The 25,669-nt window shown below is 38.5% G+C and overlaps 2 protein-coding genes across 3 annotated transcripts; one reads left to right on the top strand and one right to left on the bottom strand.

The window, feature by feature from the left end:
* The first annotated feature begins 171 nt into the window (after positions 1–171).
* Positions 172–13,948, top strand: cabp4 (calcium binding protein 4). Its single transcript, XM_026303483.1, has 8 exons — positions 172–227; positions 404–505; positions 897–1,035; positions 5,926–5,956; positions 6,320–6,463; positions 10,169–10,278; positions 11,690–11,837; positions 13,920–13,948. Exons 1-8 carry the CDS (start codon positions 172–174, stop codon positions 13,946–13,948), a joined length of 759 nt encoding a protein of 252 aa, XP_026159268.1.
* A 572-nt stretch (positions 13,949–14,520) lies between these two features.
* On the bottom strand, positions 14,521–25,626 carry lonrf1 (LON peptidase N-terminal domain and ring finger 1). Of its 2 annotated transcripts, none has more exons than XM_026303481.2 (12): positions 24,874–25,626; positions 23,219–23,337; positions 22,198–22,320; positions 20,395–20,550; positions 20,034–20,265; positions 19,806–19,911; positions 19,572–19,686; positions 19,330–19,451; positions 19,073–19,231; positions 18,690–18,852; positions 18,423–18,575; positions 14,521–15,912 (listed from the first exon to the last, which is right to left on the bottom strand). In XM_026303481.2, the coding sequence occupies exons 1-12, from the start codon at positions 25,484–25,486 to the stop codon at positions 15,754–15,756; spliced, it is 2,220 nt and encodes a 739-aa protein (XP_026159266.1). In that variant the 5' UTR covers positions 25,487–25,626; the 3' UTR covers positions 14,521–15,753. The 2 variants fall into 2 exon arrangements, with proteins under 2 accessions (XP_026159266.1, XP_026159267.1); XM_026303482.2 differs by having other exon boundaries at positions 20,034–20,247.
* Positions 25,627–25,669: the final 43 nt, after the last annotated feature.

Here is a 25,669-nt window from a genome sequence, read left to right as displayed (position 1 = left end):
CTGCTAAGTGGCTAAAAATATCAAACAGTGCAGCTCAAACAATGTTGAAAATAGTGGGTTTTTTTTCTTTTTCAAGTAGACTGCTCTTTCTTCGCGGTTCCATTAAGGGATGTCTTGTGTTTTCCCTGCACTCAAATTCCTCTCCACATTTATCTCTTCTGTCCAGCCAAGATGTCTGTGAAAAATGCAAAGGGAGGACCAGAAAGTAGACCATCGTCTGCTGCCAGGTCTGTGAGAGCAAAGTAAACCCTTTCAGATATTCAAACTATTTTCTCCCACTGAGTTCACGTCCTCATATGACAGTACACATAATTCATTTTTAGTGTTGTTATTAAGTGTAATAATTAGTAATGAGAGACATTCAGTGCACTTTCAATTGATTAAAGGCTGTCTTCTGTCCTAGTGTGTCTCCGCGAGGGGGGAGAGGTGCAGCAGCTGGCAGATCACCTGCTACTGGGAGATTCAAAAACAAGGCCCTTCAGCTCAGCCTCTCCAAGAAATTTTGGTTATTATCATACTTTGTTTCTAATCAACATTGATTAGGACAAGGGGAGTGGGTTGTGAAGATTTGTACACCCAATTAGTGTCATCATTTGGAACATTAGCTGTAAAACAATCCTTCAGGATTTCAAACTTGTTCCCTAAAAGAAAGACACTCCTTTCCTTTTTCTAGTGTGTGATGTAGCCACTGGAGATTCAACTGCTCATGGTTTTCTATCATTTCAATCAAGCTGAGCAATTATTTCAAGACAAGCTAGATGGGTTCATAGCTTTCTATAATTATATCAGCCAAAGATTTGAGTGTGTTTGTTAAAGTAAGTTAGGGGGGAGAATTATTAGCCTGGCTTTGACACTGACAGCCCTCAACACTTGGCATCCAAATACATACTTCACAGCTCAAAGTCACAGGCCCCATCAGCTCAGGGGAAAGGCTCTGGTGAGAAGGAGCCTCGTCTGCGCAGTAAAAGGAGCCTCAGCAACAGCTCGATGGTGGCTGCTGCCTACATCTCCTACCTCAATAAACTCTTCGGACAGGTCAGTTCAGTAGCGCTCACACTCACATGCATGTTGCTACTGCAGCCTTTGCACACTTGTGAATGATTAGTAGAGTCACTCCAAAAAGGACAAGATTGCAGTTCTAAGCGTCATGAGGAACAAGTAGACATTTCAGGAAACAGCTTAAAAATAACAGCTGATAAAGTGGGCTGATGATGTCACAAGCCTAAACTGCTTGTAAACACAATTTACGTCAACACTCAGTGCTCTTAACTTTGTGTAATTGCTTTATGACACCTTATTACCTGTTCCTGAGAGACTGACCTCCAAAGAAAAAAGACACAAAGCGTTTTCCACCCTAACACCTGGAAGATGTCCAGTACAACCACAGTGTGACCTGCTGTCCACTGAGCAGCTCCTGTGGAGCACTCGGGTTTTGGGGTCCTTGCTCAAAGGCACCACAGTCATGTTAATGAGGGACAGGCAAGCTTGTCCGACACAGATTTCTCACTTCTCTAACATTTAGGTCAGCACTGTCACCAATTCATTCACTTAATGCTGGGTCTCTATAGGCCATGAGTATGTCTGAGAGAAAATGAAAACTGGCGAAGAAAAGTCGAGGTTTATAGGCCGAGTCACAGCTGAAATATATAACATTACACTGACTTAAACAGAACTGTGTTGAGTTGGAAAAAGGATCCATTTGTTCAGCTGATCACAATAGCAACTATCGATTGAAAAACTATAAACTATAGTCTATAGTGTTGACTGTGAACCATGAGTGTCCAAAAAAAAAGTAATGTTCTCTTTGCAAACCAGTAATCACTGATACAGAACAAATGACCATGGAAAGTCAATAACATTTCCCACCTCTATTCATTCAAACATAAAACCATCTGATCAGGACTGCAGGACATTACCTCATCCTCTAAATCCTTTGAAAAAAGTCACTCCAGTCAGTCCACTTCATATTGATTTACTTCCTGGACACTGGACTGGCTTCTATTAATGCTCTGCTTGGCTGAAGTTAGGGGCTGGCTTTGTTCAGACCTGATAACATCATCCCAGATTCCTGTAGGGCAGCAGAATATTTGGGAAAATGACAACTGGAAATGATCCAGTTCAGTGGCATAGTCCAGCATTCTGTTAAAAACATTGCTTGACAGTGGATTCATTTATTTCCAGTATGAGACTAACTGTAATTTAAAATATAATGAGTAGTTTTGGCATACTCTAAGTTCAGCTGTGTAATCACAAGATCATTCACAGAAACTAATGGCGTGTTTGAGGTAGTCGGCATCAAAGAGGAAGACTTTGGCTACAGATGGATGTGGATCAGATCCAGGATGTTAATAAGACTGACTTAAAAACTCTGCTCTGTCAAGGACAGAACCCCCGAATGGCAGAATCATTAAAAGCATCGCAGTAATTCTTCCTCCTCTAGGGGTCACCACAGCAGATGATTCTCATCCACATATAACTGATGGGGTATAGGTTTTACACCAGATGCCCTTCTTTGTCCTTGTCTTCCCAGGTGGTCTACGATCCAAATAAAGCGCTGCTTAGTTACTGAGTGTTAGCAGAACCAGGGTTGCACAGCCTGTGGGAGCCACACATAACGCACAGCAGGGACTTATTCTATGGTCTTCAATTGTGTGACATGCAAAAGAATACTTAAAAAAGAGTATCCTGAGTTGTGAACATATTTAGAATACTTTCTATGCCTATATTAAATGTAGTGACATTTACATAAACAATACAATACGAAGACAATACAAAGTCATTTACGGTTAATGGCAGGGTCTCATAGACTCTGAATGGCCCACTGAGGCAAATTTTGTATTTATGCAACAACAACCAACACTAGCATGAAGGCAAGTATTAGGGATATTATTATGTTATTATTATTATTATTATTGAAAAAAAAAAGTAAGATCCTTTAAACATGAAATCTTATGCGACCTTATTACAAAGCACAGCCAAAGGCTTTTCCATAAATGCTTTCATCTTAGGAGAGAGATTTAGAGTAAAAGATATCAGAGGAATCTATGCTGAGGGGAGTTGTTTGCCCAAGAACGTTTTAATGATGTTTCATAACTAGATGTCTTAATAACTAATGGGACTATTCCGTTGTTTTAAAGCAATTTATGGGAAATAAAACCCTTTCAATGACTTCGGGCTACTGTAGGTTCCTCTGGCACTTCTTTCCCTGAGATACTACCTCATCTGCCATGACTGATCTCCTTTGTTGCACTTGACTCCCTGTTTGAATTTACTTGTAGCCAGGTAGAGAGGTCTTTATAGAGATAGAGGGCACACTGTTTTCATTTCTGCCCTGACATTGAGACAGGGTGACCATCCATATCCATCCTACAGTGTTTGCAATCCCTACCTCAACACAAATATTAATAACCCCCTAAGCAAGGTTCACTGTCAGTCCTCATTAGAGCCAACTGAAGAAGGAGCTGGGAGGGACAAATAGATAAAGAAAAACAATCAATGCATTTACATGTCAGATAGAGCCACACAGCGGAAGACAAATGGCTGCACAGCAAAATGGATTGTACTCACCATTTTGTACTCTATGGTCATTTTAAGTGCCAAAGACAATCAATGTTTGAGCAAAATATCTAAACGCCTCAAATAATGTGCTATGCTTATAAAGGAACAGGATATTCAGTGGACCATGTGGATGCAGGAAGAATGAAATTAACTGTTAATGTGCATATTTAGACAGATGAATTTGGAGTCTGCATGGCATACTGTCTGATCTTTTTGGGGTGAAAAAAAAAATCCAATCAATGTGTTGACCTTGCTATCTAAATATGGCCTTGTAAGCTCGAGGATCCAGTATAAGGTAAACAGGAGTGCTGCTCTTTTAGGCTGCAACATCAAAAATCATATAAAAACATAAAAGGCTTATATAAAGCATAAGTGTTTGAAGAAGGGAACACATACTGTAGTAAGATACTCTTGATGCAATTGCATGCTGGCATTGCACTTGTGTTTCGACTCTGTTGGAGATATTATACAGTGAATAATCATCTGAACGCCTGCCATGTGGAGCAGCTTCCAGATAAACTGTGGAGGCCTCTCCTTTTCCTGAAGCTATTGTGCACTCGAACAGGATGACCTTGTATGATTTATGTATTAGCCACCCTAAGTGCCAACATGCATTAGGAGGAAAATTTTGCACTTTGCTTTGCATTTCAGTTTCACTACTGCTCTGATTTGCCTTTTTATGTCTCACTTTTTTAGAAGTAAAAAGAACAACTGAAGGTTGAAAAGTAATTTTCCTTAATAAAAGTAACAATAAAGTAATGAAAATAGACACTTGATTAAAAGCAAGTGTCATACATATAACTTTAAAAGTGCGCAAAGAAGAAAAAAATCAGCCTGAATTTTAAATGGACTTGAGGATCAAAACTACAACACTCCTTTTAAAATCTGAAGCTACACCATTCAAACTATTATTAGCACATTTGAAGTATCTCCATGTGGTGTACTCTAACAATACAGCAAATTTCAGGTTTGTTCATGTTAAACCTCAAAAATAATAGCAGTAGCAATCGGACAAATGTAATGAGAGGAAAAGAGAAAAAATCTTCCTCCTCCGTCCAGATAAAACGAGAGATTTAATTTTTTACATCCACCTACAAGTGTCCTAAACTCTGCTAGTGAATTCTGTTGAGATTCAGTATTTTTCTCACTGCATGAAATGGAGGAATAACAAGCCTACAATAAATGTGTATACATTTATGCTCACAATAATCATTGCTTGTATGTCTCTTCTTTCTATGAACTTACAGATATCTTCAGGCTTGTGGTGTCTTTGTGCTAAGCGATATCTTCATCCATATGTCAGGATCAGTTCTTCTATAATAAGATGACATGGTTTGGATGTTTCAGGCGTTCCCTGTGGACATGATGTTTCTTCAGAAGAATTGTACATTACCCTAGAGTCAAGCTGCTATAGGCGCAGGAATGGTTTTAATAAGTCATCTGGCTAAGGCATATTATCAAATTGCTCTTGAAAACATGATTAATTTTCAATACAATATTTCAGTATTTAAAGTTGCAAATTGAAGTGTCATTGCTAAAATATATGATCACATTCGTGGTCAACATGCTGCAAAATGGCTCTATGTGAAGCTTTCACACCTCTAAATGCATCCTTTCAATGTATCTCCTTCCTGAGGATATGCATTTGTATAGTATTGGAATTGATGGATAAATTATATGTTTTTAGCAAAATGATCTGTCTAAAACCCATGAAATATATTTACATATTGTTATTTTAAGCCCTAAATGCATAGCTACATTTTACTCCCATCCATTATGCATAATGACTGTGGAGATTCAGTTCTTAGCTCCTAGCTTTGCCTCTACCTCCTTGAAAATACATGAAAAAGAGAGAAAGAAAAAAGTGAGGCGAGATCACCCAGAGCAAATGTCAAAACAAAGCAGAGAATACTGAATGATTCACACAGAAAGCTACATTCAAATAACATGCCTTGTGTCTATGCAGGCAAGTGTATATGTACTGAATGTGTAACTGTTTCTTTGCAACAGTGAAATCAGTGGAAACTCACATATGGTTGTGCGTGGGTATATATTTGTATGCAAACAGAATGAGTTTGTGCTGCAATTCCCTGAGCATGCTGCAAAGGTAGGGTGTGCATGTGTGGTATTGTGTCATTTTGTAAATTAGAAGGACTTATCACTGGGTGAAATCCCATTTGAGTTTACTGTCAGCATGTAATGGAGTTGACATGATATGCATGTTATTCGAATTTGATAGTCTAAAACAGATTATCACTGGGATATTTCTCAGGAGAATGATCTGTTTTTAAGCCACCCTGATTTTACATCCTGTCCGCCCCTGCTGTCCTCTAATTATTTCCACTGTCTCTTTTCTTGGTCTTGCAGGAGAGAGAGCTGATGCCAGAGGAATTAGACGGTAAGTTGTTGAAGTAATTTCAATGTAAACAAATAATAAATGACTACTGATTGCACAGATTTGTCAATCGCATTGATGTTTTTTCTGTTAAGCTTACCCCTCTTCATGATTCATTTAAGAGATTGAAGGCTTCTCCGATTTGCCCTAAAATGTTGTATGCCAACGACTCAGAGCTACAAAATCAATTAACCCACCATGACCTGCTGCTGCAGAAAGCTCTCTGTCTCTTTTTCCTGTTGGAGTCAACAACTTATAAGTTAACTTTGCTGAAACCGTTGCTGTCTGTGTGCATGTGCTGGGAAAATACTTTACCTTACTTTATGTTTTGTTGCAATTGCTGCTATTTGTTTGTGTGTCTGTCAGAGCTGCAGGAGGCATTTAAGGAGTTTGACTATGATGCGGATGGTTTCATCCATTACAAAGACATCGCAGATTGCATGAGAACCATGGGCTACATGCCGACAGAGATGGAGCTCATCGAGATCATCCAGCAAATCAAAATGAAATGTGTGTATTTAACTGCCTGTATGGTTTTCATTTATTCCTCAGTAGTTAAAATTTGTGCGTGACTGATGGGTCTTTCTGAGGCAAGCAGGTGTAAATGTATGAATGATGTGTCTATGTGCTGCTCAAAAGTATATGCTGGTATTTTGGCACATTCTCCCCAGTGAGTCTGTCAGGTACTGATGTTTGTCTTCGAAGTTGGGGACATTCAAGACATTTTAGCAGAATGATTAATGTCCCTCATGCCGCAGGTGCAGGGGTTTACGAGTATGCGTCCACATGTTGAAAAATGTCTTTAGTTGACACCTAACTTTCCTCACTCTGCTTGGGGTGTGTTTCTCGTTTTCTTTTCTGAGTGACCAAGTATATATTTGTGTGCAACTGGTGATTAAAGTTTAAGGATCACTGGTTTGCTGCCATAAGCCTTGGGACAACTTGTGCCTTTAACACCTACATAGTGTAACAGCAAGGCCTGACAATCTGAACAAACCTATTTTACCTTTACCATGAACCTTTAAGGACACACAGAGAAACATGCATTAAGTCTGACATTTTAAAATACCCCAAATTCTAATCTTAATGTAAGGTTATGGTTCAGGAAGTAAAGCAGGTCATCCAATAATCATAGGGATAGCAGTCATATCCCCAGCCATGTCCACATCTTGAATCGTCCTTAGTCAAGAAACTGAATGCCAAATTTCTGTCAGGCCATCACCTTACATGGATTGCTGTCACTGGATATTCATTAGACTAGGTGAATGAGATGAATGAGGGGCAAATTGTAGAGTAATAATTCGATTAGAAACAAATTGCATATACAGCTAATATTTCTGTTTCCATCGTGCTCTATCACATTTCACTTCGGCCAAGCAAAAAGATGGAAAGTAACTGGTCACACTGACTAGCAGCCCAACAACACCCTGCTACACAATCCCAGACCTACACAAGCCACAACACTTTCCTGGCTCCTTCTGGTCTAACTTACAAACATGGACACGCTCTTTATCTGCACCTTTGTTTGTTGAAACAATGACAAAACAAACATTTACCTGGGAAAAATGCACCGCCAACTTCAGTTTAAAGGTTCATTAGCTAAATGGCTGCTCAACTGCGGCACAGTAAACAGCATGTAAATGTCTGAAAATGTCACTTTGGAGAGGTTAGATGCTGGCTGGGTCCTTGCTCTTCAATATCACTAAAACACTGTGTGCCCACGACTTGTAGCTAACAGTGGAAGTTATTCCCCTGCCAGTGAAGCTCAGCCAAGCAGCTGCTGTCAGTCAAACACAGACACTATCACCCCTCCAGCAGGCTGAGACAAAGAGAAGCATTTCCCCAGTTAACACCCTGATATTTCAGTTCAGTTTATTATTTCACCAAAAACATATCCTTATTTATCCCATGGTATCTAGCCTTGCAGATAATTTTTCTTTTATTTGCTCGGATTTCTTCTGAAGCACTAGTCCTTGTGCTAACTGTTTAGGCAATGCTCCGTGGATAATTATGCGGGGGCATTGCTTTTTGAAAGGGATGTTGCACTGGAACAGCCTACATTGTAATTTTTCAATGGTCTTGTAAGCACCATTTTTTTTTCCACCTACATTACATTACTATGGAAGCAAACATTCCAGACCTCAAAACACAGGCAAACGTGGCAAGACAGCCTTAGAAATTATTTATTTCTCATTTTTAATTGGTGGAGCCAATCATTTAACCAAGTATGTATAAAGTAAATAATAATAAGTATGCATTTATTATCTTATAGACTTCAATATGTTCATGTGCCTGTTTTGAAACAAAGATTAAAAACAGGATCAGTTCACATATATAGATTTAACCTAGCACTGAGCCCTCACGACAATAATGCTGATAATGAAGAACGTATTGGACTTGTCCCACAGTGACACCTTTCGCTAGAAAACTATTACATTACGATGGATAAAGTGCAATACACCAGGACTGGAGTGCAGCTGGTTTTTTGTCATACCAGCTAGTTAATTAGATAGACCTTGTGCTTCAGTTGTAAATAATTTCTAGATTAGCTAATAAAAATGACAAGAGAAATGATCTTGAAAACCATAAATGCAAAAAATTATATAAAGCACAAATTTATTTGGCATAAACAATTGTTGTTCAAGCATACAGCACCTAATTCTTGTAGAGATGCTAAGACATCCAAAAATACCAACTATATCATTCTGAAATGTGTACCAAATGACTCATGCTTTATTGCTGCTCTACCACTTGATGTGATGCTGTGGCCATAAAAATGGTGTCTCAGTTTTAAATTATAAGCTTTACACAGCAATTGGCTGGAACAAGCACATTCTCACAGTATGTGATGCTTCAAACAGCGTAGAAAAACATTGCCGTAAACACCTTACAGGGAAAATTTGAGGGGAATTTTGAACATTTGCTGGTTGTTATAAAATTTCATATTTTATATTTTTCATACTGTGCAGTGTGAATTATTCATCTGTTCACTGATGCTTTAATTTAACCAATCATGGGCTTTAAACATTCCTAGCTCAGTCTCTGTATAGCATAATCCCTATAAAGCCATTAATACCAAGAAACTCAGTCTTGTTTCTATAACTTGTGCTGCACTAGCAATTAAATAATAAAAATAATAATCTCCCAAGACCTCTGGGAAAAATTTTCTGCTCCATGATTACAGACTGACCCGCTTAAGGCACAGAAATTCTTCAAGGAGGTGTCAGGAATCCCTCCAGACTGCTGCTCCACAAGGATAAAGCCAGTGAGCTAAAAAATATACCTTACCTTGAGGCAAATACAAAACTCCTTAGCTAAGACAAAATCAGAGAATTACTTAGATATGGTCCATGGTTACACCAGATATGGTCCTCTGTTTCAGATTCCTTCATCTGCTGTAACTAAATTGTTTCAGCCATTAGTTTCATGATTCACACTGTAATAGCCTGCCATCGTTCCATTTATTCTCATCCTCAACAGTCCTGAGACACACAGCACTGATTAAATTTTTGAACCACAAAATGACCACATGGCTTTATCGAGTAGTCCTTCACATCCTCTGCAGCCCAGATAATAAAAACAGACCAAGCCTTTTGGTGTACACTATCAAATAAGCCTGTCTTTTGTCAGACTAACAGCATGAGTTTTCCTATTGTATCAGTCCATTTGCCACGGGGTCAATAAAGACTGAAGGACTCATAGCACACAGATTTGCATGCATTATAACCTCTATGCACGTTCATAAAGACAAGCATGATAGTACTGCAACTCTTACAGTACAGTACAATTTTAAGTACTACTTTCACCACTCTAATTTAGAGGGAAATACTATACAATATTTTAGAAATACTGTACCTACTCCATACAACTGTAGGCTTTTTATCCATGTTAAATATTTATTACATACTATATTATATTTACCTACATTCAATTTGCCATAATTTGTCTATAATCAAAAAATTGTTCTGATCTTACACTAAAGTTCACTGTCCTCTTATACTGCACATGAGCCAAACTAAAAGTATGTAGACTTGATGTAGTTTGCTACTTAAAGGTTAATGTATCCATTTATAAATAGCCATTCTTCATAAGGAGTACTGCCACTTGTGGTATTTAGGTGTGTAGCATAGACACCCCAGGGAAGCATAGAAGTTATTACTTGGTTTTGAACCTGTGTATGTGTGTGTGTGCATCTACTTCTGTGTGTTTCTGCAGGGGGTGGTCACGTAGACTTTGATGATTTCTGTGAGTTAATGGGGCCGAGAATGCTGGCTGAGACAGCTCATATGGTTGGGTTGAAGGAGCTCCGCTGTGCCTTCAAACAGGTAAGAGGTCCCCAGCTAAGTACTGTAAAGAAGTCTCGCTTGTGACTCGGCACTGTGACAATACTTTGAAGTGTACAACAGGGCCTTTTCTTTAGAGAGTGCCAAGAGTGTATGGCTCGTACTTGTGAAGACGTTTGAGAGGAGAGGGCTAGCTGGCTATGAATGTTGAAGAAAAAAATAGAAGAGGCTTTTATATAACTATCCAAAAACATATTCTATATTTCATTTCATTTCTTAATTTGTGCTCATTAGTCATGTCCAGCTGTATTTGGTCCGTTGGTCTGCAGGAAATATCTATTACGTTGCTCTCTTTGGCGTCAATACAGAAGCAGGCACACAGGTACTGATTTGATTGTCCTCCAAAGCCAAGCTCTGGTGTGATATAGTCTCAGACCAAGCAAAACAAATGAGGTGATGATTTATGATGATTTATTTATGATGTACACACACACACCTGGGTTCAACCATTTAAAATAGAGCATGATAGGTTTTTAATGGTTACTGCACAACAGACAACACTAATGAAGTGCTGTTAATGATTCTAACTGAACACATATTGGAGTGTATAAGCCTAATATGCTACTGGGATAAATTTTATATTTATATATATATATATATATATATATATATATATATATATATTTATAAATTTTGTCACATTTGTTTCAAAAGTTTGATGACTTTTTGGTTCCTGCAGCCTAAGAGAAGTTGTTTATGTCAAAATGGTGCCAAATCCAACACACTCTTGAGTGAACCTGAACTGTCTTAAAATTAGCTTTGTAAAAACATTTCTATCTCCATCAAATTCTTCCTATTCTTTGATAAATCAAGTTTTTTTTTTAATCAAAGTCTGTAGGCAGGTAACACGGTCTCCACTGTATCTAGAGTCTCTCCCTTACGTGTCATCAATGTACTGCTGTCAAAGGCGAGAAATTCACATATTCTGACGTTTGAATTGATTTGTGGAGAATAATGAATAACTCTTCTGAACAGAAAGTTCTACAACTTCAGAACACAGACTGCTCTCTGAGAATACATTTTCAGTTCATCCCTACTCTCCCTCATAGTCACTTCAAAAAGTCTTTCTCACTCCAGTACCAACACCTCATGAGTCAGCATTGCCCCATCTGCAGACTGGAGCTATTTTCAGACTTCCAGGGACCTCGTGCAGCCGTGTTGTAACTACATAAATGTGAAACTCTATTATAGACTGAGCTATAAGCATTTCTGTATTTTATAATTTGTTTCCCTCCGTCTACTTCTCTTTCTCCTTCACCATATTGTATTTAGTGTTTCAACTCCATATTAGTACATATATGTATTGTTGTTCCTTCCTTCTCTCCTCACCTTTGATTTATTTATTTGTTTCTACTTACTTGCTGCATGCATCCACTAATGCCACATAATACAGTTTGACTGTGATGGTGATGGAAAGATCACATTAGATGAGCTGAAGGAGGGTATGAAGACCCTCCTGGGGGAGAAGCTGAAGAAAGGCGAGCTGGAGGAGATCCTCGGCGACATTGACCTCAACAAAGATGGCAGCATTGACTTTGACGGTAAGCAGTGTGAGGCTTGAGGGGGGGCGACTCCTGCAAGGTGTGAGATGATATTAAAAGTAGTAGTCATCATCATTCTCACGACACACTGTTCATGTTTCCATCAGGACCTAAAGAAATCCACAGCTCTCCTCGCGGGGTTCGTGAACGCGCATTACCATGACAACGAAATTAGCAAGTGTAGCAAATGTAGCTAGCGTTAATCAACTAGCTACAAACTACGTTGTTTTGCTGTCTCAACAACCTGCAGTTGCTATAGTTAACGTCAAAACAGTGTACTTATATTTGCAAACTAGCCAGCAATTTATAATATCAGCGGAAAGTAATTCGGGCAAACAGGCTAATGTGACGCAGGTGGCTAACGTTAGCTATTTGCTTGCTAAAGCACTAGCGTATAATTTGCAGACACATAAAAAAGATTACATAACTAAACAACATCACGTTGATACATATGATTTTTAGTGGAAACAAATTTCTCACCTTACCTGCGGTAAAAGAGCAAGCTAACTTTAGTCTTGCGGCCATCTTCATGCCTTTTAAATCCCAGTCAAGCGGCTCCTAAACGGGTCTACGGCCTCGCCGGAGAATAGTCCTTTTTCAGTTTTAGTCCTTCTGGCCTTCGTCTCTTCACCTGTTTTGCAGGTAGATGTTAAAGAGAACATTTGAACTAGTTAGTATTTTTCTATACAAAGTCTTGTTTGAGTACTGATACTAGTTTCAGTAGTATAAATACCACTCTGGCAGCAGTTGCTGTTGCTATCGTCTGCATGTGAGCAGTGATGACCTCTTTATTTCAGATAATTCAAATAATGAACTTTTGTTATTTAACTTTGAAAACTGACACAACACATTTGATGTTTTTATCAATAAAAATGAATGATCCATATCAGAATTGTTATCATTGGCCCTGGTATTGATATCACATCATGCCTGGACACCCTTCAAATGTTAAGCACAAAAAAAAAAAAAAAAAAAACACTGCTGGGCAGGTCTAGGATTTTGCAGAAAAACACATTACCATGTGTCACCTTTCAAAGGCTATAATGGTGCACAACCATACACAGACATATGCATACAAGTCAGTCAAGCACTATCAACACCACGTGTGCTAGTGCAGTTACAGGCTTCAGCACACAAAGAGCTTAGAGGTGTCTCTGCAATCCAATCAATTCAAATTATTGGGAACATATGAGCAGGCGTGTCAGTCTCAGAAGGGATCAATAAGTAGGTTCTCCTCATCATCATTAATCAGTCAGAAAAGCAGCACTTGAGTGTATCTGTCCAGTTTAGCCACATGTGCAGAACATCCTGCAAGACACCTGGCTGACTATCATCCACAGAAGCTGAGGGAGCAGTGACAGTATCCCAGTGGCAGCCTACACTCACGCATTAGGGTGACTAGGACAGGGTTATTGTTCCACCTGGTTTACTTCCTTTTATAGAAAATGGTTAAAAGAGATAATAGTAGTGGGTTAACCTGGTATTAAGCTTAAGTACTCAGGCAGTCAATAGATTCACACCTACCATCAGACATATTTCAGAGCAAAGTCCTTCAGGAAGACAAAGGGACATGATTGAGTGGATGGATTTAGTAAAACCTGCCTCAAGCCATTTGCAACTGGGTCTCATTGACAGGATACATCAATAGCTGTCTTGATTGACAAATGAATTCACAATAATGGATATGGCAAGCTGAAACAAGTAGTCAAACTGATTAGTCATTGCAAGAGTAGCCTGGAAACTGGCAACTGCCACATTGGAGTTGTTAACCTTTTCAGTCTAGGACTGGGTTTAATACTTACTTGATTTTTTTTTCAACAACAGACAAATTAAAAATGTGACATTTAAATTTTCATCTGAAATGCTCCTGTATCCTTCCTCCTCTTTTATCACCACATCACTGCTTGAAATTTTCATTAACTTGGTGGTAATAAAAACATTTTACGATTACATCATTCCATGAGCTGCTTTAGTTTCCAGTACAATTTTATGTGGGTTGATAATGTGGCAGCATCCCATACTGTTTTTGATTAAAATGCCATTAGTCCTTATCAGTGAATCTGTTCCTGTCTCCCTCTGCAGAGTTTGTTATGATGCTTTCTGCACATTGACCTCTGATGAAAGAAGATGGAGTACAAACACTGGATTCATAAGCTATATACCAGCTTGAGACCAGTCTCCTTCATTGTCATTTCTTCTGTGGCATGTATTGAAATGTATGTATTTAAAACTGTGAAAAATAAAAAGAAAGAAATAAAAAACACAACAGAGGTAAATAAATCTGGTTAAAGTTTCATAAAAGTTTAGATTAAGTACAGAGGGTAAAGGGTGAGTTATAAAACACCTAACTGTATGTGACAATAATGCTGCACTGTCGCCTCCTTGTGGCTTAGAAATGTACAGACCTCTGTCGAAAAATGGAACCAGATTTATTTTATTTTCTGCTTCTATACTTTTGTGACTGGCTTGAGATTGGTTTGATTACAGATCTTTCAAATTGCTTTATCAATCTGATAAACACAACCGTTAAGATTTGGGGGTCAAATATTTAATATCCTAGAGAAATATTCTAAAGACATTTTACAGGATGGCTACAAAGTAAGGTCTTGTGAGGTGAAACTCCAATACACTGAAATATTTTGCTCCGCAATGTCTTCTATGTAATTTGTGAAATATGTGATGCTTAATTTGAAAAAGTTGCATTTATTGAAAACTTGATAACTTACAAACGCATAACATTTGACTTAATCATGACCTCTTTTTTTCCATTGTGAACATGTGGTGCCTCAATCCAAGAGGAGAAAAAAATGCAATTAAATACACACTTCATTCATGGCAAAAAGGAATGGTTACCAAACTAAAACATGTTTTTCAAATCACAATGCTAAATGTTGTAAGGCAAATGCAGTGCCCTGACAGAAGCACTGCAGGTACTGTCTTCTCTCCTCCAAGCAGACTAAGAGCATCTTAAAATGAAGAACAATGCCAACCCACTGGTTGTATGCATGCTGCCTTAGTCTCATTTCCTTTGCCATAATATTGCAGGACCCCTTTAGAACTTATCATACAAGAACATTGTCAGAATGTACAAATACATTATATTTTAACTTATAAATTAATTCAGTTAATTATGTTGGAGACTGCATCTTGGCTTTGTGGAGACAAATAATATTGGAACAGAACCACTAAATCTTACAAGCCTTCATTGCAAAATTCTCACACTCCAGCAGGATCTCTGAAGACCCAGAACAAACATACATTTTGGAAGATTGGCCTACCAACCTTAAGATTTTTTGCAAGAGGAAGAAAATCATTTAAAAAACACTGAATCAACATAAGATTTTAGGGTCATGACCTTTCCTCCAAATTCATTTTGGGAGGCACGAAGTGGCTGTTCAAAATTGGAAGAAACTAAAAGTGGAAAAACATGGGAAGAAATACGGTGTCTACTTTGTCAGGAAGTTCGCTTTACCACAACTTATCACACATTGAAAGTGATGAATGGTATATGTAAGTGGGAGAAATGAGCAAGACGAAAACTTGACACCCAAAAGTGAGTGATTCATATACACAAGCCTTTAGCTGCACTGGATTTTGTACACGTCTCTTCTGAATGGTTCCTCCAAACCACATTGCATTACATCTTGGTATCACTTTTTGGACATTCAGCATTTAGGATTTAGTTTCACAAAATCACTCCATCCCTTCTCCCTATATAAACACAAATAGTAAAGCCAGGAGACAAAACAATAAACACTGGTCTCACCAGAGAAAAACTGCATTAAGAATGGGAGCTTGTGAGAATAGCTGCTGTCATATCTGTCCATTCTGACATTTTTTAAAATAATTTTTGACAATCAGACAGCATGTCCTTGAATAACTCAAGGAATGTTTGTGGCGGAGAGAAGAGGAAGCTCTAGTTGTTGGGGATGCTCTGCAGATATGTGAGGATGTGCTGAATCTTCACCAAGCGTTCTTTGAGGCTGGTCATGGACAGGACAGAGAGCTGGTACCGTGGGTCAATAGGCAAGACAGCCAGGAGCCACCAGCAGCAAGCTGGACCATTGGGAGTTGCCTAGAAGAGAGAAGGAAGAGTATTAATCACTGCTTTCACAATAAAAAAATACTAAACCTGTAATAGATTTTTTTGTGATATTCAAACAAAGAACATCTGAGTCAGCTTACTTCTAAGGTTTGGCTCTACTAAGGTTTGAACGTGGGCAAAAAGTGGCATACACATTCCACTTGAGTAGGACATAGTATATCATTTGAAATGTACTAGGATTTTATAAATACAGCCCTAAACTCTGCAATTAGTTCAAACATAAATGACCTTTTATGCTAAGCCACCAGAAGAATGCCCCTCAGAGTACATAGCTGAAAAGCCCTGTTTATTCCAGTTAAGAGAGCCCAAGTTATATGTTACAAAATGTGCTAAACCTGTAGCACATGTAGGATTTTAATTAATCATGTGTACTATGTCTGTGCTGCATTTCATTTTAAGACAACATATAGTCCCTTTACATATACATAAAATATGTAACAGTAAAAATGCTTTGGTTTGTTTTAGTGGATGACTTATGTTCTGAGCCAATTATTGCCATTTTTAACATAATTGGCACTGCCCAATGGCAGAGCATACTAAGCCAAGTAACAGGCAATTTTTATTTCTTAAAGCCATATATATTTAGTTAGTTTTAAATGAAAGGTTTCTTTTCACATGGGCAATTCTAGACCCTTTTCAAAGGTGCTCAAATTTTGTCTCAGCACCTGTAAAAAATAATTAAAATGATGAGTAATAATGACCTATTATTAATCATCCTTAGATTTTATGAACATGTTAATTTTGCAAACTTGTTTTGTAATCTGGCATACATATAAAAGTAGAAGAAGGTAGCGATGAAATTTCATGGTGGAGATTAAAACATGCAAATACAGCTGCTGATTGTTCTGAATATTGAGTTATTTTTGTGACTTTTTTGTATGTTTTTTTGAGTTTTGTGTGAACATAATGTAACCTTTGCTCCACATGGCTAATTTACATATCAACATGAGCACGTGGCTAATTAGCAAACCACAGCTAAGGTGCATATGTGTATTTATGCTCTAATTACTCATATTCACTATGCAGTTATGCAAGAAAGTGTATTTACAGCACATTTATTGACAGTATAATGAGCGTTGGGCAAACCCTAACTATCTGGAAATCTGGTCTTTAATACGTGGATATACAATTTGTTTCAAAGAAAATAACCAGGTTCAGATGAAAAAGTAACTATACTGACTGCATTGCCCATAGCAACTAAATGTTCAATTACAATAATATATTATAAATCGATATGGATCAATTTATGACTTTTTATTAGAGTATAAATTCTGCAATTGGTTGAGTGTGCTTTCACACAGCTAGGACACAGGAGAGAGAGGAGGACAGTGAGGGAGAGAGGGGAATGAAGGTGTCAGAAAGACCATTTGGCTTAAGGCACTGTATAAATGTTAGCAAACCTAAAAATCTTAACACTAGAATAGCCCCTGACTATTATAGACAGAAATGTGAATACCCAGTAAAGGAAAATCAGCCCAATATATCGTCCAAAAATAATCGATATCCTAAATCAGCCATGAGGTGCACCGCTTTCTAAAAATTGGCATCCTTCATAGAAAAAAGACGTATCAGTCATCCTCTACATTGTTTACTGTGTGTGCAGGTGGCAGAGGTGGGAATTCTTTTCATGACACTCTCTGATGCAAGAGTGCAAGAGGAATTAGGTATAAAGCACCTATAAAGCTCTTTAGCCTATATTGTCAATAGACTCTGCCCCATATGAGTGGAGCTATAATCCCTTTCAGCACTACAAGCTGTGAGCTGGAACCAAAGCCAACTGCACACACACCAACTCAGTTCCTATATTAGGGCCTCTGTAGCAGGTAAATCCATGGTAATGTAGGTTTCCCCACAAAGCAAGCATGTCATTAGATCATCCAATTTTAGACTAAGACTTCAAAGTGTCTTGCAGTGTCAGGCAAAGTAATAAAAGCTTTTTCAAATTTGAGGAGAATGTTTTGTAGGGCTAAGCTCATACTGGTTCCTTAAATAAAAATAAACTATATCAGCTGGTGTTGACCACATGTACATGGCAGGGCAATTAAAACAAAACACCTAGTTTTAACATACTCTGCTTAAATGGCAATTAATATCTATATGTTAATAGATCTGTTAGACAAACAATATAAAAACTATGTTTAAATCACTAATGTTGTTTTTAAAATTATGTTTTATTCTGGGGAGCCAACACCACCAACAGATGTCTAAGTACAATGTTTTCTTTTCCAGTTTATTAATTCTAAATCACCTTAAGATTTGCATTATGTTCTAGCACAATATTCATCAATAAGTATTACTGAAAAGGTCATTGTCAGTCAGGCACGTCAGCCCTCCACTATACCAATAAAACTCCCATTTTTGGGAATAAATGCAATGGCTTCTACACTTTTTCAGATACTGTGCTGAGGTAAGCACATTTGGTCTGAGACTAGTTAAATTCTACAAGATTTAAGTACAGGGACACTGATCTCAATATTTACCTGGATATCAGCTTCTCGTTCTGGCATTGGTCCAAAGTGCTGCAGGATCTGGTTGTGGAAGCGGATCTTGAGGTTTTGAAACCAGACACGAGCCTGCTCGTATACTGCGTCATGCAGCTCTTGTAGTCTCTCTAGCTCATCACTGTCCTCCACCTAACAGGAAAGAGTTAATCAGTAAATACACCAGTGACTTCTACATTGTCTGAACGTCAAAATAAGAATAAGAATTTGAAAAAAAAAAAAAAAACCGTGCTGTGTTTTTTTCACCTTAGTATCCTCCAAGTGTTCAATGTCAGCAGTCCTGTAACCATCCTTTACTCCTCGAGACAGGACCCGGAAGCGTTTTCCTCCAATTGTGTCTACTACTGATCGTCCATCAGGTAGGAAATGGACACTCCTGATGATCAGCATGCAGCCATAATCAGCAAACCTGCAGTGACGGGGATGGATTTAAAAGTTCATTCAGTGATCGTTATAATATAATTTATAACCAGTGGATTTATGTGTACAATGTAAACTAACTGACACAAACAGAAAATCTGTAACAGATTGTAAGGAGCTGACAAGTCATGTTTTCTGTAAGGAATCTCTTTATCTGCCACTTGTTAATCATATAATTTTTTACAGTCTGTTCGTGCTTGCATTCTTACCCTTTCTGGGGATCATTAATACACATCCCAAACTGCCGCGTGCCCGTGTCCATACAGCGGCGAATCATGAGGCGGTAACGTGGCTCAAAGACATGCAGGGGGCAAGGCACGGTGGGGTAAGCCATTGTACACACAAAGATAGGCACATTCTTTGACAGACTGCACAAGAAAGAGATAAATATTTTAAACCTCTCAGAACCTCTTTCCATCTTCTGCATACAGAAACATCTGATCACAAACACAAACAAAATGCTTACTCAGAAAGTTCTTTAGTCTCATCCAGATGAGCTTTCGCCCTCTCAGCATACTCCTGACTCAAATACTGTTTGATAAGCGTGTCCAAGACTGCTGTCACCATGTACTTCCTACATGCTAAATACTGGAGAGAGAAGAACATAATGATTAAAACACTTTTTTTTTTTTTTTTTTTTTTTAGTGAAACACTGTTGATTAGGAAGATTGCTATCCAGACTGATTACACATTATAAGTATTTCTCACCTCTTTCAGACTCTCCTTACAGAGGGGACATTGAGGCGTGTGGTCTAAGCAGCGTTCAAGACAGTTTTTACAAAATGTGTGGCCACATGGTGTAGTCACAGGCTCAAAAAACAATCTGTATTTATAAGAGAAATGCAGCAATCAGCTGGTTGTTCTGAATTTTCAAATCATGTACAAATATACAGTGTGTAATCTTCATGCTTCATGGTGTGAAGCACTACTGCTTGTTTTTACCTCATGCATAGAGAGCACTCAAAGTCACTGGCATCCAGTAAGTCCACAGGAACACTTCTGTAGGTTTTAGCTATGGCAGCCTGTTGTTTGAAGCCTTTTGTTGCAACTAAACATAAAAGGAGGGAATGCATTTCAGTTTTATTAACAAAAGAATTATCTCTGATACAGTTACAGTTCTAATTAGGTCACACATAGGAGTGTCAACAGAAGCAAGGGTTAGCAGCTGACCTTGTTTTTTATATTTGCTACTTCCGCTGTCCACAATACATGGCTCTGCATCTGACACTGACAATTTCCTCTTTAGCAAGCTCCCCTTCTCCTGGTCCCCCAGCTGAGGAGCAGAACAAACTCTCTTCAGACCCTCCTCATCACAACTTGAGCCATGGATTCGAAGTGAATGAGCTCGACTGAGGCCAGGGCGCTCCAGACTTTCCCTGTGTTTCTGGATAATCAAACAAATCTAAGGGTAAGAAGAAGACTGCACTGAACCAATCCATTAATGGTTATGTAGAATCAGTCGTATTATTATTGTTCAGTGTGGTAATACCTTCTGGTTGTCCTGTTGTTTGTGTACAGAGGTGGCACGTACCTGGTGTTGGTGTTGTCTTTGGACTGGGCTCTGTGGGTGAGCTTGGGCATTGGCCAGAAGGGTTTTACTTCTCAAGTGAGGTGATGTGTTCTGTGTTGTTTCCTTCAGGCCAACCTTCACAGTGTCATCAGCAGGGGAAAGGAGGTCAAACAAGATCTGGAAAAAAAAGGAAAAAAATCTGTTTATCACCGGAGCAGAGATGTATATGCAATAGTGATTCATTAAGCAGCGCTTCTTGCATCTTGCAGCATTTGCAGCCCTGGATATGCTATCCTATCCTGATATCTCACTGTCGACAATGTTTCAAGTGAGGTTCAAAACATAGTGTGTGGCAAATGAACTACATCTTTCTGCACAAAGCTAGACTACACAGATTTTTTTCAGTTCTGGTAACTATGCTTAGAGGTATCACTAATAAAAAGATTCTTATATATTTTTCTTTGTTAAGAGAGCGCATTTAATGTGGTGGCTGTTGTTTTCATTTTCGTCAACATGCTGTTTTTATTATACAGCTATTGGAGAAGCCTTTAAGGCTGTAGATGTGATTACAGACTGCACAAAATAAAATTTGACATTATACTGATGCAGCCTGTCTGTGTTCCATGCTTTTTTTTTTACGCTTGAGCACCATCACTCTTAGAATTAGAAGGATAAGGAATTCAGACAAGATATCAATACAACAAGCACCCTTAAACAGCAGGTCCAATCAATTTCACACTTTTTACCAAGTGAAAACTGAAAATGACTAATGAGATTATGTATGGCCCCTCATGAAATGATGATCACGCATTAACAACATTGACAATTGAATTGAGTGTAGATTTATCAAACTCTCATGCAATTCTGCCCTGCATTCATGCCAGCAGTATGTTACTTATGTAACTACAATACTGTGTTGTGTCTATTAAGTGACACTAATGTCATTACAGATGATTACAATTCCATGACAGATAACTCTAATAGAAACAATGGACAATGTTTATGACTTGGAAGCAGATAGAGCATAAGAGTATAAATGCTGGCTGATTTTTGATTACTTTTGGAATTCATCCATTTTGACTATAATCTGCAACAAGTGACAAATGCTTATATGATTGTATGAGAGCCCAAAATCATGTTTCTCAAAATAATTTGTCTCTACTTTCTCAATTTAAATAGAATACCTAGTTTCCTATGGTTGAGCACAATAATAATGCAATTGTTGGTAATCCCTGTCAGCATGTTTCAGACACGTTTTGGGAAATGCACAATGTTAATTCCATTTAATTCACAGCATTACAAAAGATTCTTTTATCACAGTGCCTGTAAAACACAGTATCTTTGGCACATTTACAGTTAAACAGTTTATTTAGACATAAAGCTAAAGGTGGATTTTAAGATCCATGCCACGAAAAGAGATAGGTTCCATTAAGTCAGTGTAGTATAATGGTGTATGCTCACTATGAAAACAAAACAAATAGCTTTGTGCAATAAAAATACATGTATAATTTATAACTTACTTCAATTATTAATTATAATGAATATAAGTCATAATTGACTAAGCATTCCAAGGTATACAAACATGAAATTGGGAAACCTACTCATGTACCTAAAATCCTTGATGGAGGGTTACAATAAAATAAGTCTTAAATCTTTGCCTTACAGTGTATTTAGGCTACTTCCTCCAGAGCACCAGCTTAAAAAATGTGACCTCAACTCCACTGACTGCCAGACTTCAGGATAACAACAGCAAGTAATATTTTTGTATCTTTATCTTCCCACAGTCCCAGAAAATGAATCATAACTCAATCTTCATTTTCTCACCTTTTCCATTTGTCTCTTAGCACAGGGAAATTCCTCATCCACAGCCAGGCAATGGAAGAAGACTTGGAGAGATTCATCCACTTGGCCCATTTCATGCAGCACCATAGCTTTCCTGAACAAAGGCTGAAAGGACAGAAGGGAGAAGCAGAAAGAGGTGACACTAACTTGTGTATCAATATTTATGTTTCCACTGGGTATGCAAGTGACCTTTCTAAGTAAATACTAGATTCAAAATCTTACAGATTGGTTAAAAAAACAGGCAGACCACATATTAAATGTCTGAAACACAAGTTAGTAATTCTACTGTTCCTAAATATGATATTTTCATGCTTGTCAATACATCTGTATGAAATTATCACATATTCAAGTGCTTTACATTATATACTTTGCACGACAGATAAAGGAAATCCTATATTTTAACAGAGAAATTTGGTCTTCTGTTACTGATGTAATAGTCATTCATGGCTTTAAACTTAATCACTGCCTACAACACTTCCTTTAGACACAGTTCTCTTCATAAACCTATTTTCCCTAAGAGAACCCCTTTTATACAACACTTAGATAGATTATACTCTGATTATTCTCTGTAAATAAATAACCAGGAACACAAGAAAAAAAAATTGTGGATTCAACAAATTCAGGTACAAGCTATGCCCCCAGAATGGTTATATTTGATAACAAACAAACGAATCAGAAAACATGATTATATCTAGTGTCTGTAAACTGTCCCACAGTGTGCAGGTTAACTTGTAACCATAATACGTCCCTGTGGGACATATAAAGGTGCATCTTATCTTAATCCAATGACACAACAAAGTAGGTACTCTGTGTCTGTAGCTTTGAGGGCAGCAGTCTTAAAATACAACTTTTCTTACCAATGGTTGGCTGACCAATAAATCAGCACAGACTGATTGACAGATTGACAGACAGACAGATTTTTTTTATTGTGGGCTTTTACATAACATTTGTGCTTTACCAAATATGGTGTACCAAATAGCTGCAGTATCAGTGAATGACCTACTTCAGCAGAACAGCAGGACCCAGGACAAAATTCTGTGTCCTCCAAAGCCAAACAGTACTGCTTGAGAGCTGTATAGGCCTCAGCTCGAGACAGTCGCACCACTGCTGCCGTCTCTGGATCTGCAGGAGCCATGGAAAAATGGAGAGGGCAAAGAAAATCTTTATTAGCTATACAAAGAGGTTTTTTTTTTAAAATTTCTTTATTATAAGTCATATATTACATAAAAATACGGCAAACACAAAATATACTGTAGCCTATATTAACTGTGCCACTGATTTCTCAGCATCTCTGAACTCCAACAATACATTGGAAAAATAAGCTGCATAACCCATGAAAGAGTAGCCAGAGATCAGTGGATTTTGTCCTTAGTGGCGGCAGCATTTTGTAGGATAGCTGCGATTTGGATTGACAGCAAATATTATTAGAAAACTCAGGCCAACTTTAAATATGTTAAGTTATTGGTAAATGTTAAGTGAACATGCCCGGATATACCCTTGCTTAAAAGTAGAATACATTAAAGTTAGACACCATTTTTTGTGTGAAAGTATCAAACTTCTTAAACAGTCTATCCTGCACACACTGAGTAGATTTAGTTTTTCAGCATGTCCTCAAAAGTTCAAGCAATTTAACTTTCTTGATGGAGTGTCAGGTGCTAATGTGAACAGGCTCACAGGTTGTCAAATATCATAACATCAGCGAAGCACTCTAGTTATCTGGAAGTTTCTGTCCTGCTTCTCAAGTTGTCATCACTCATCAACACTGAGGGCCAGGGCTTATAATAATCAGGTGGTATGACTGCATCACTCCCACAGCGGTAATAGTAATCGTTATAAGGTGACAGAACAGTTATCCTTATGTGCCTTTAAATGACACATTAATCACAACAGCTGGAGATTATTCTTCTGTTAATTGTTTAATTATTTCAGTTCTGGTTGGTAGTGGTGTCACTTACCCCTATACAATTTGTACAGGCAGTGTTGGGATCTGAAGTAGCAACCCTGTTTACTACAAAGCTCATCTCAAGCTTGTAAACAGTACATCATTGGTCACAACAGAAAACTGCCCACATTCTCTCACCTCACTGCATAACGTTAGTCTGTTACACTTCTTTGATGATTGTGTATTTTGACCACCAGCATTCCCCTGCCCTCCTAACTGACCCATATAATAGTGCATTCATCCCCTCCTTTAAAGCATTTATGAAACACTGGCCAGTAACCTCCATAGGAATTACAAAATCCAAACAACACCCCCTCTCAGTAAGTTACAAAACCCGCCCAGTACGTGTCACGACGTGCCTTATGCAACGTATACCGATCACGCATGCGCACCTGGTGGACTTTCATAAGCAGAGCCTACCGGTACAATGACAACCAATGAGCAGCACAACACATGGAGCATTAGTGACAGTTTTCGATATGTTGGTCAGTAGAGCTCACCCTACTGAACCCTTATGGACCCTCTGACAATAAAAACACTATTATATCAAACACGTTCAAGCATATATCCATTATTTTTTATATAGGGGAATTAAGTAGCATCTCAATAACATCATGTTTATATCATCATCACTGAAGGTGCGCAGCACACACAGCAGCAGGAGACGCCCATCTCCTAACAACATGGATTCTGGGTTATGTTATAACAACACTTGCCTGACTGGATAACATTAGTTGCTAGCGACACAGCCTCCTGGTAGCGTTTTCTTCTACACAGCTCGTCCACTTCGCAAAGCGTTTTCGACTTCTTCAGCTCGTCGGGGAACCATTTATCTAAAAGTCCGCAGAGAACTACACTCACTTTCTCCTCTCCACCCTTCACGGCTTCGCGGCACAGCTTGCATTTGGAGAGCAGCCGCCGCTGTAAACATCTTTTACAATACGTGTGTCCACAGGCTACGGTCACAGCTTCACCTAAAAAGTTATGGCAGTTGGGACAGTCAAACACATCGTTCCCAGAGTTGTCCCGGATCTGGGCCGACTCCTCCGGTCCAGCCGCTATTGTCTTAAAGTTGCGGAGGATACACTCCACGAAAGTGCTTAATTGTTCGGGTCTCACGGGACCATACCGCAGAGCTACGGAAAACCAGTAAATGGCTTCTCTGAGGCAGTTTTCCGATGCTAGCGCGTTGGCTTTCTGCAACACAAGTTGATGGTGGTGGCCCTCCTCTTCCGAGACGTTGTCCGAGTCCGCAGTGCCGATGAAGAAGCTACTTCTCTCCTCCGGGGCGTCCTCCACTGACGTCTGGAGCGACATAGTTGTTGACATTGTGAAATAAATGTTACGTAAAATGAAATTTTCGTCTGATAACGTGTTTATACATTTCGTTAGCTACCGCGCTTCGTAACAATATAGTGAGCGGACTTTCCTATAGACAGCCGTTTGTTACATAAAAAAAACACAGGCACGTGAGCAGCAGGCTCGAGCCGTGATTGGTCAGAGCGTCTCGGT

This window comes from Mastacembelus armatus, chromosome 1, assembly GCF_900324485.2.
Source record: "Mastacembelus armatus chromosome 1, fMasArm1.2, whole genome shotgun sequence".
NCBI lineage: Eukaryota > Metazoa > Chordata > Actinopteri > Synbranchiformes > Mastacembelidae > Mastacembelus > Mastacembelus armatus.
The sequence above is the reverse complement of the archived record's forward strand: the minus strand, read 5'-3'. Positions and strand labels throughout refer to the sequence as shown.

Bases quoted from the DNA above. Each gene is read 5' to 3' on its own strand.
- cabp4 (XM_026303483.1), top strand. From the start codon at position 172: ATGTCTGTGAAAAATGCAAAGGGAGGACCAGAAAGTAGACCATCGTCT. The intron at 228-403 runs GTCTGTGAGAGC...CTTCTGTCCTAG, and splicing joins AGACCATCGTCTGCTGCCAG to TGTGTCTCCGCGAGGGGGGA. The intron at 10,279-11,689 runs GTAAGAGGTCCC...CACATAATACAG, and splicing joins TCCGCTGTGCCTTCAAACAG to TTTGACTGTGATGGTGATGG.
- lonrf1 (XM_026303481.2), bottom strand. From the start codon at position 25,486: ATGTCAACAACTATGTCGCTCCAGACGTCAGTGGAGGACGCCCCGGAG. The intron at 23,338-24,873 runs GCAAGTGTTGTT...TGGCTCCTGCAG, and splicing joins AACTAATGTTATCCAGTCAG to ATCCAGAGACGGCAGCAGTG. The intron at 18,853-19,072 runs GTAAGAATGCAA...CCGTCACTGCAG, and splicing joins ATTAATGATCCCCAGAAAGG to GTTTGCTGATTATGGCTGCA.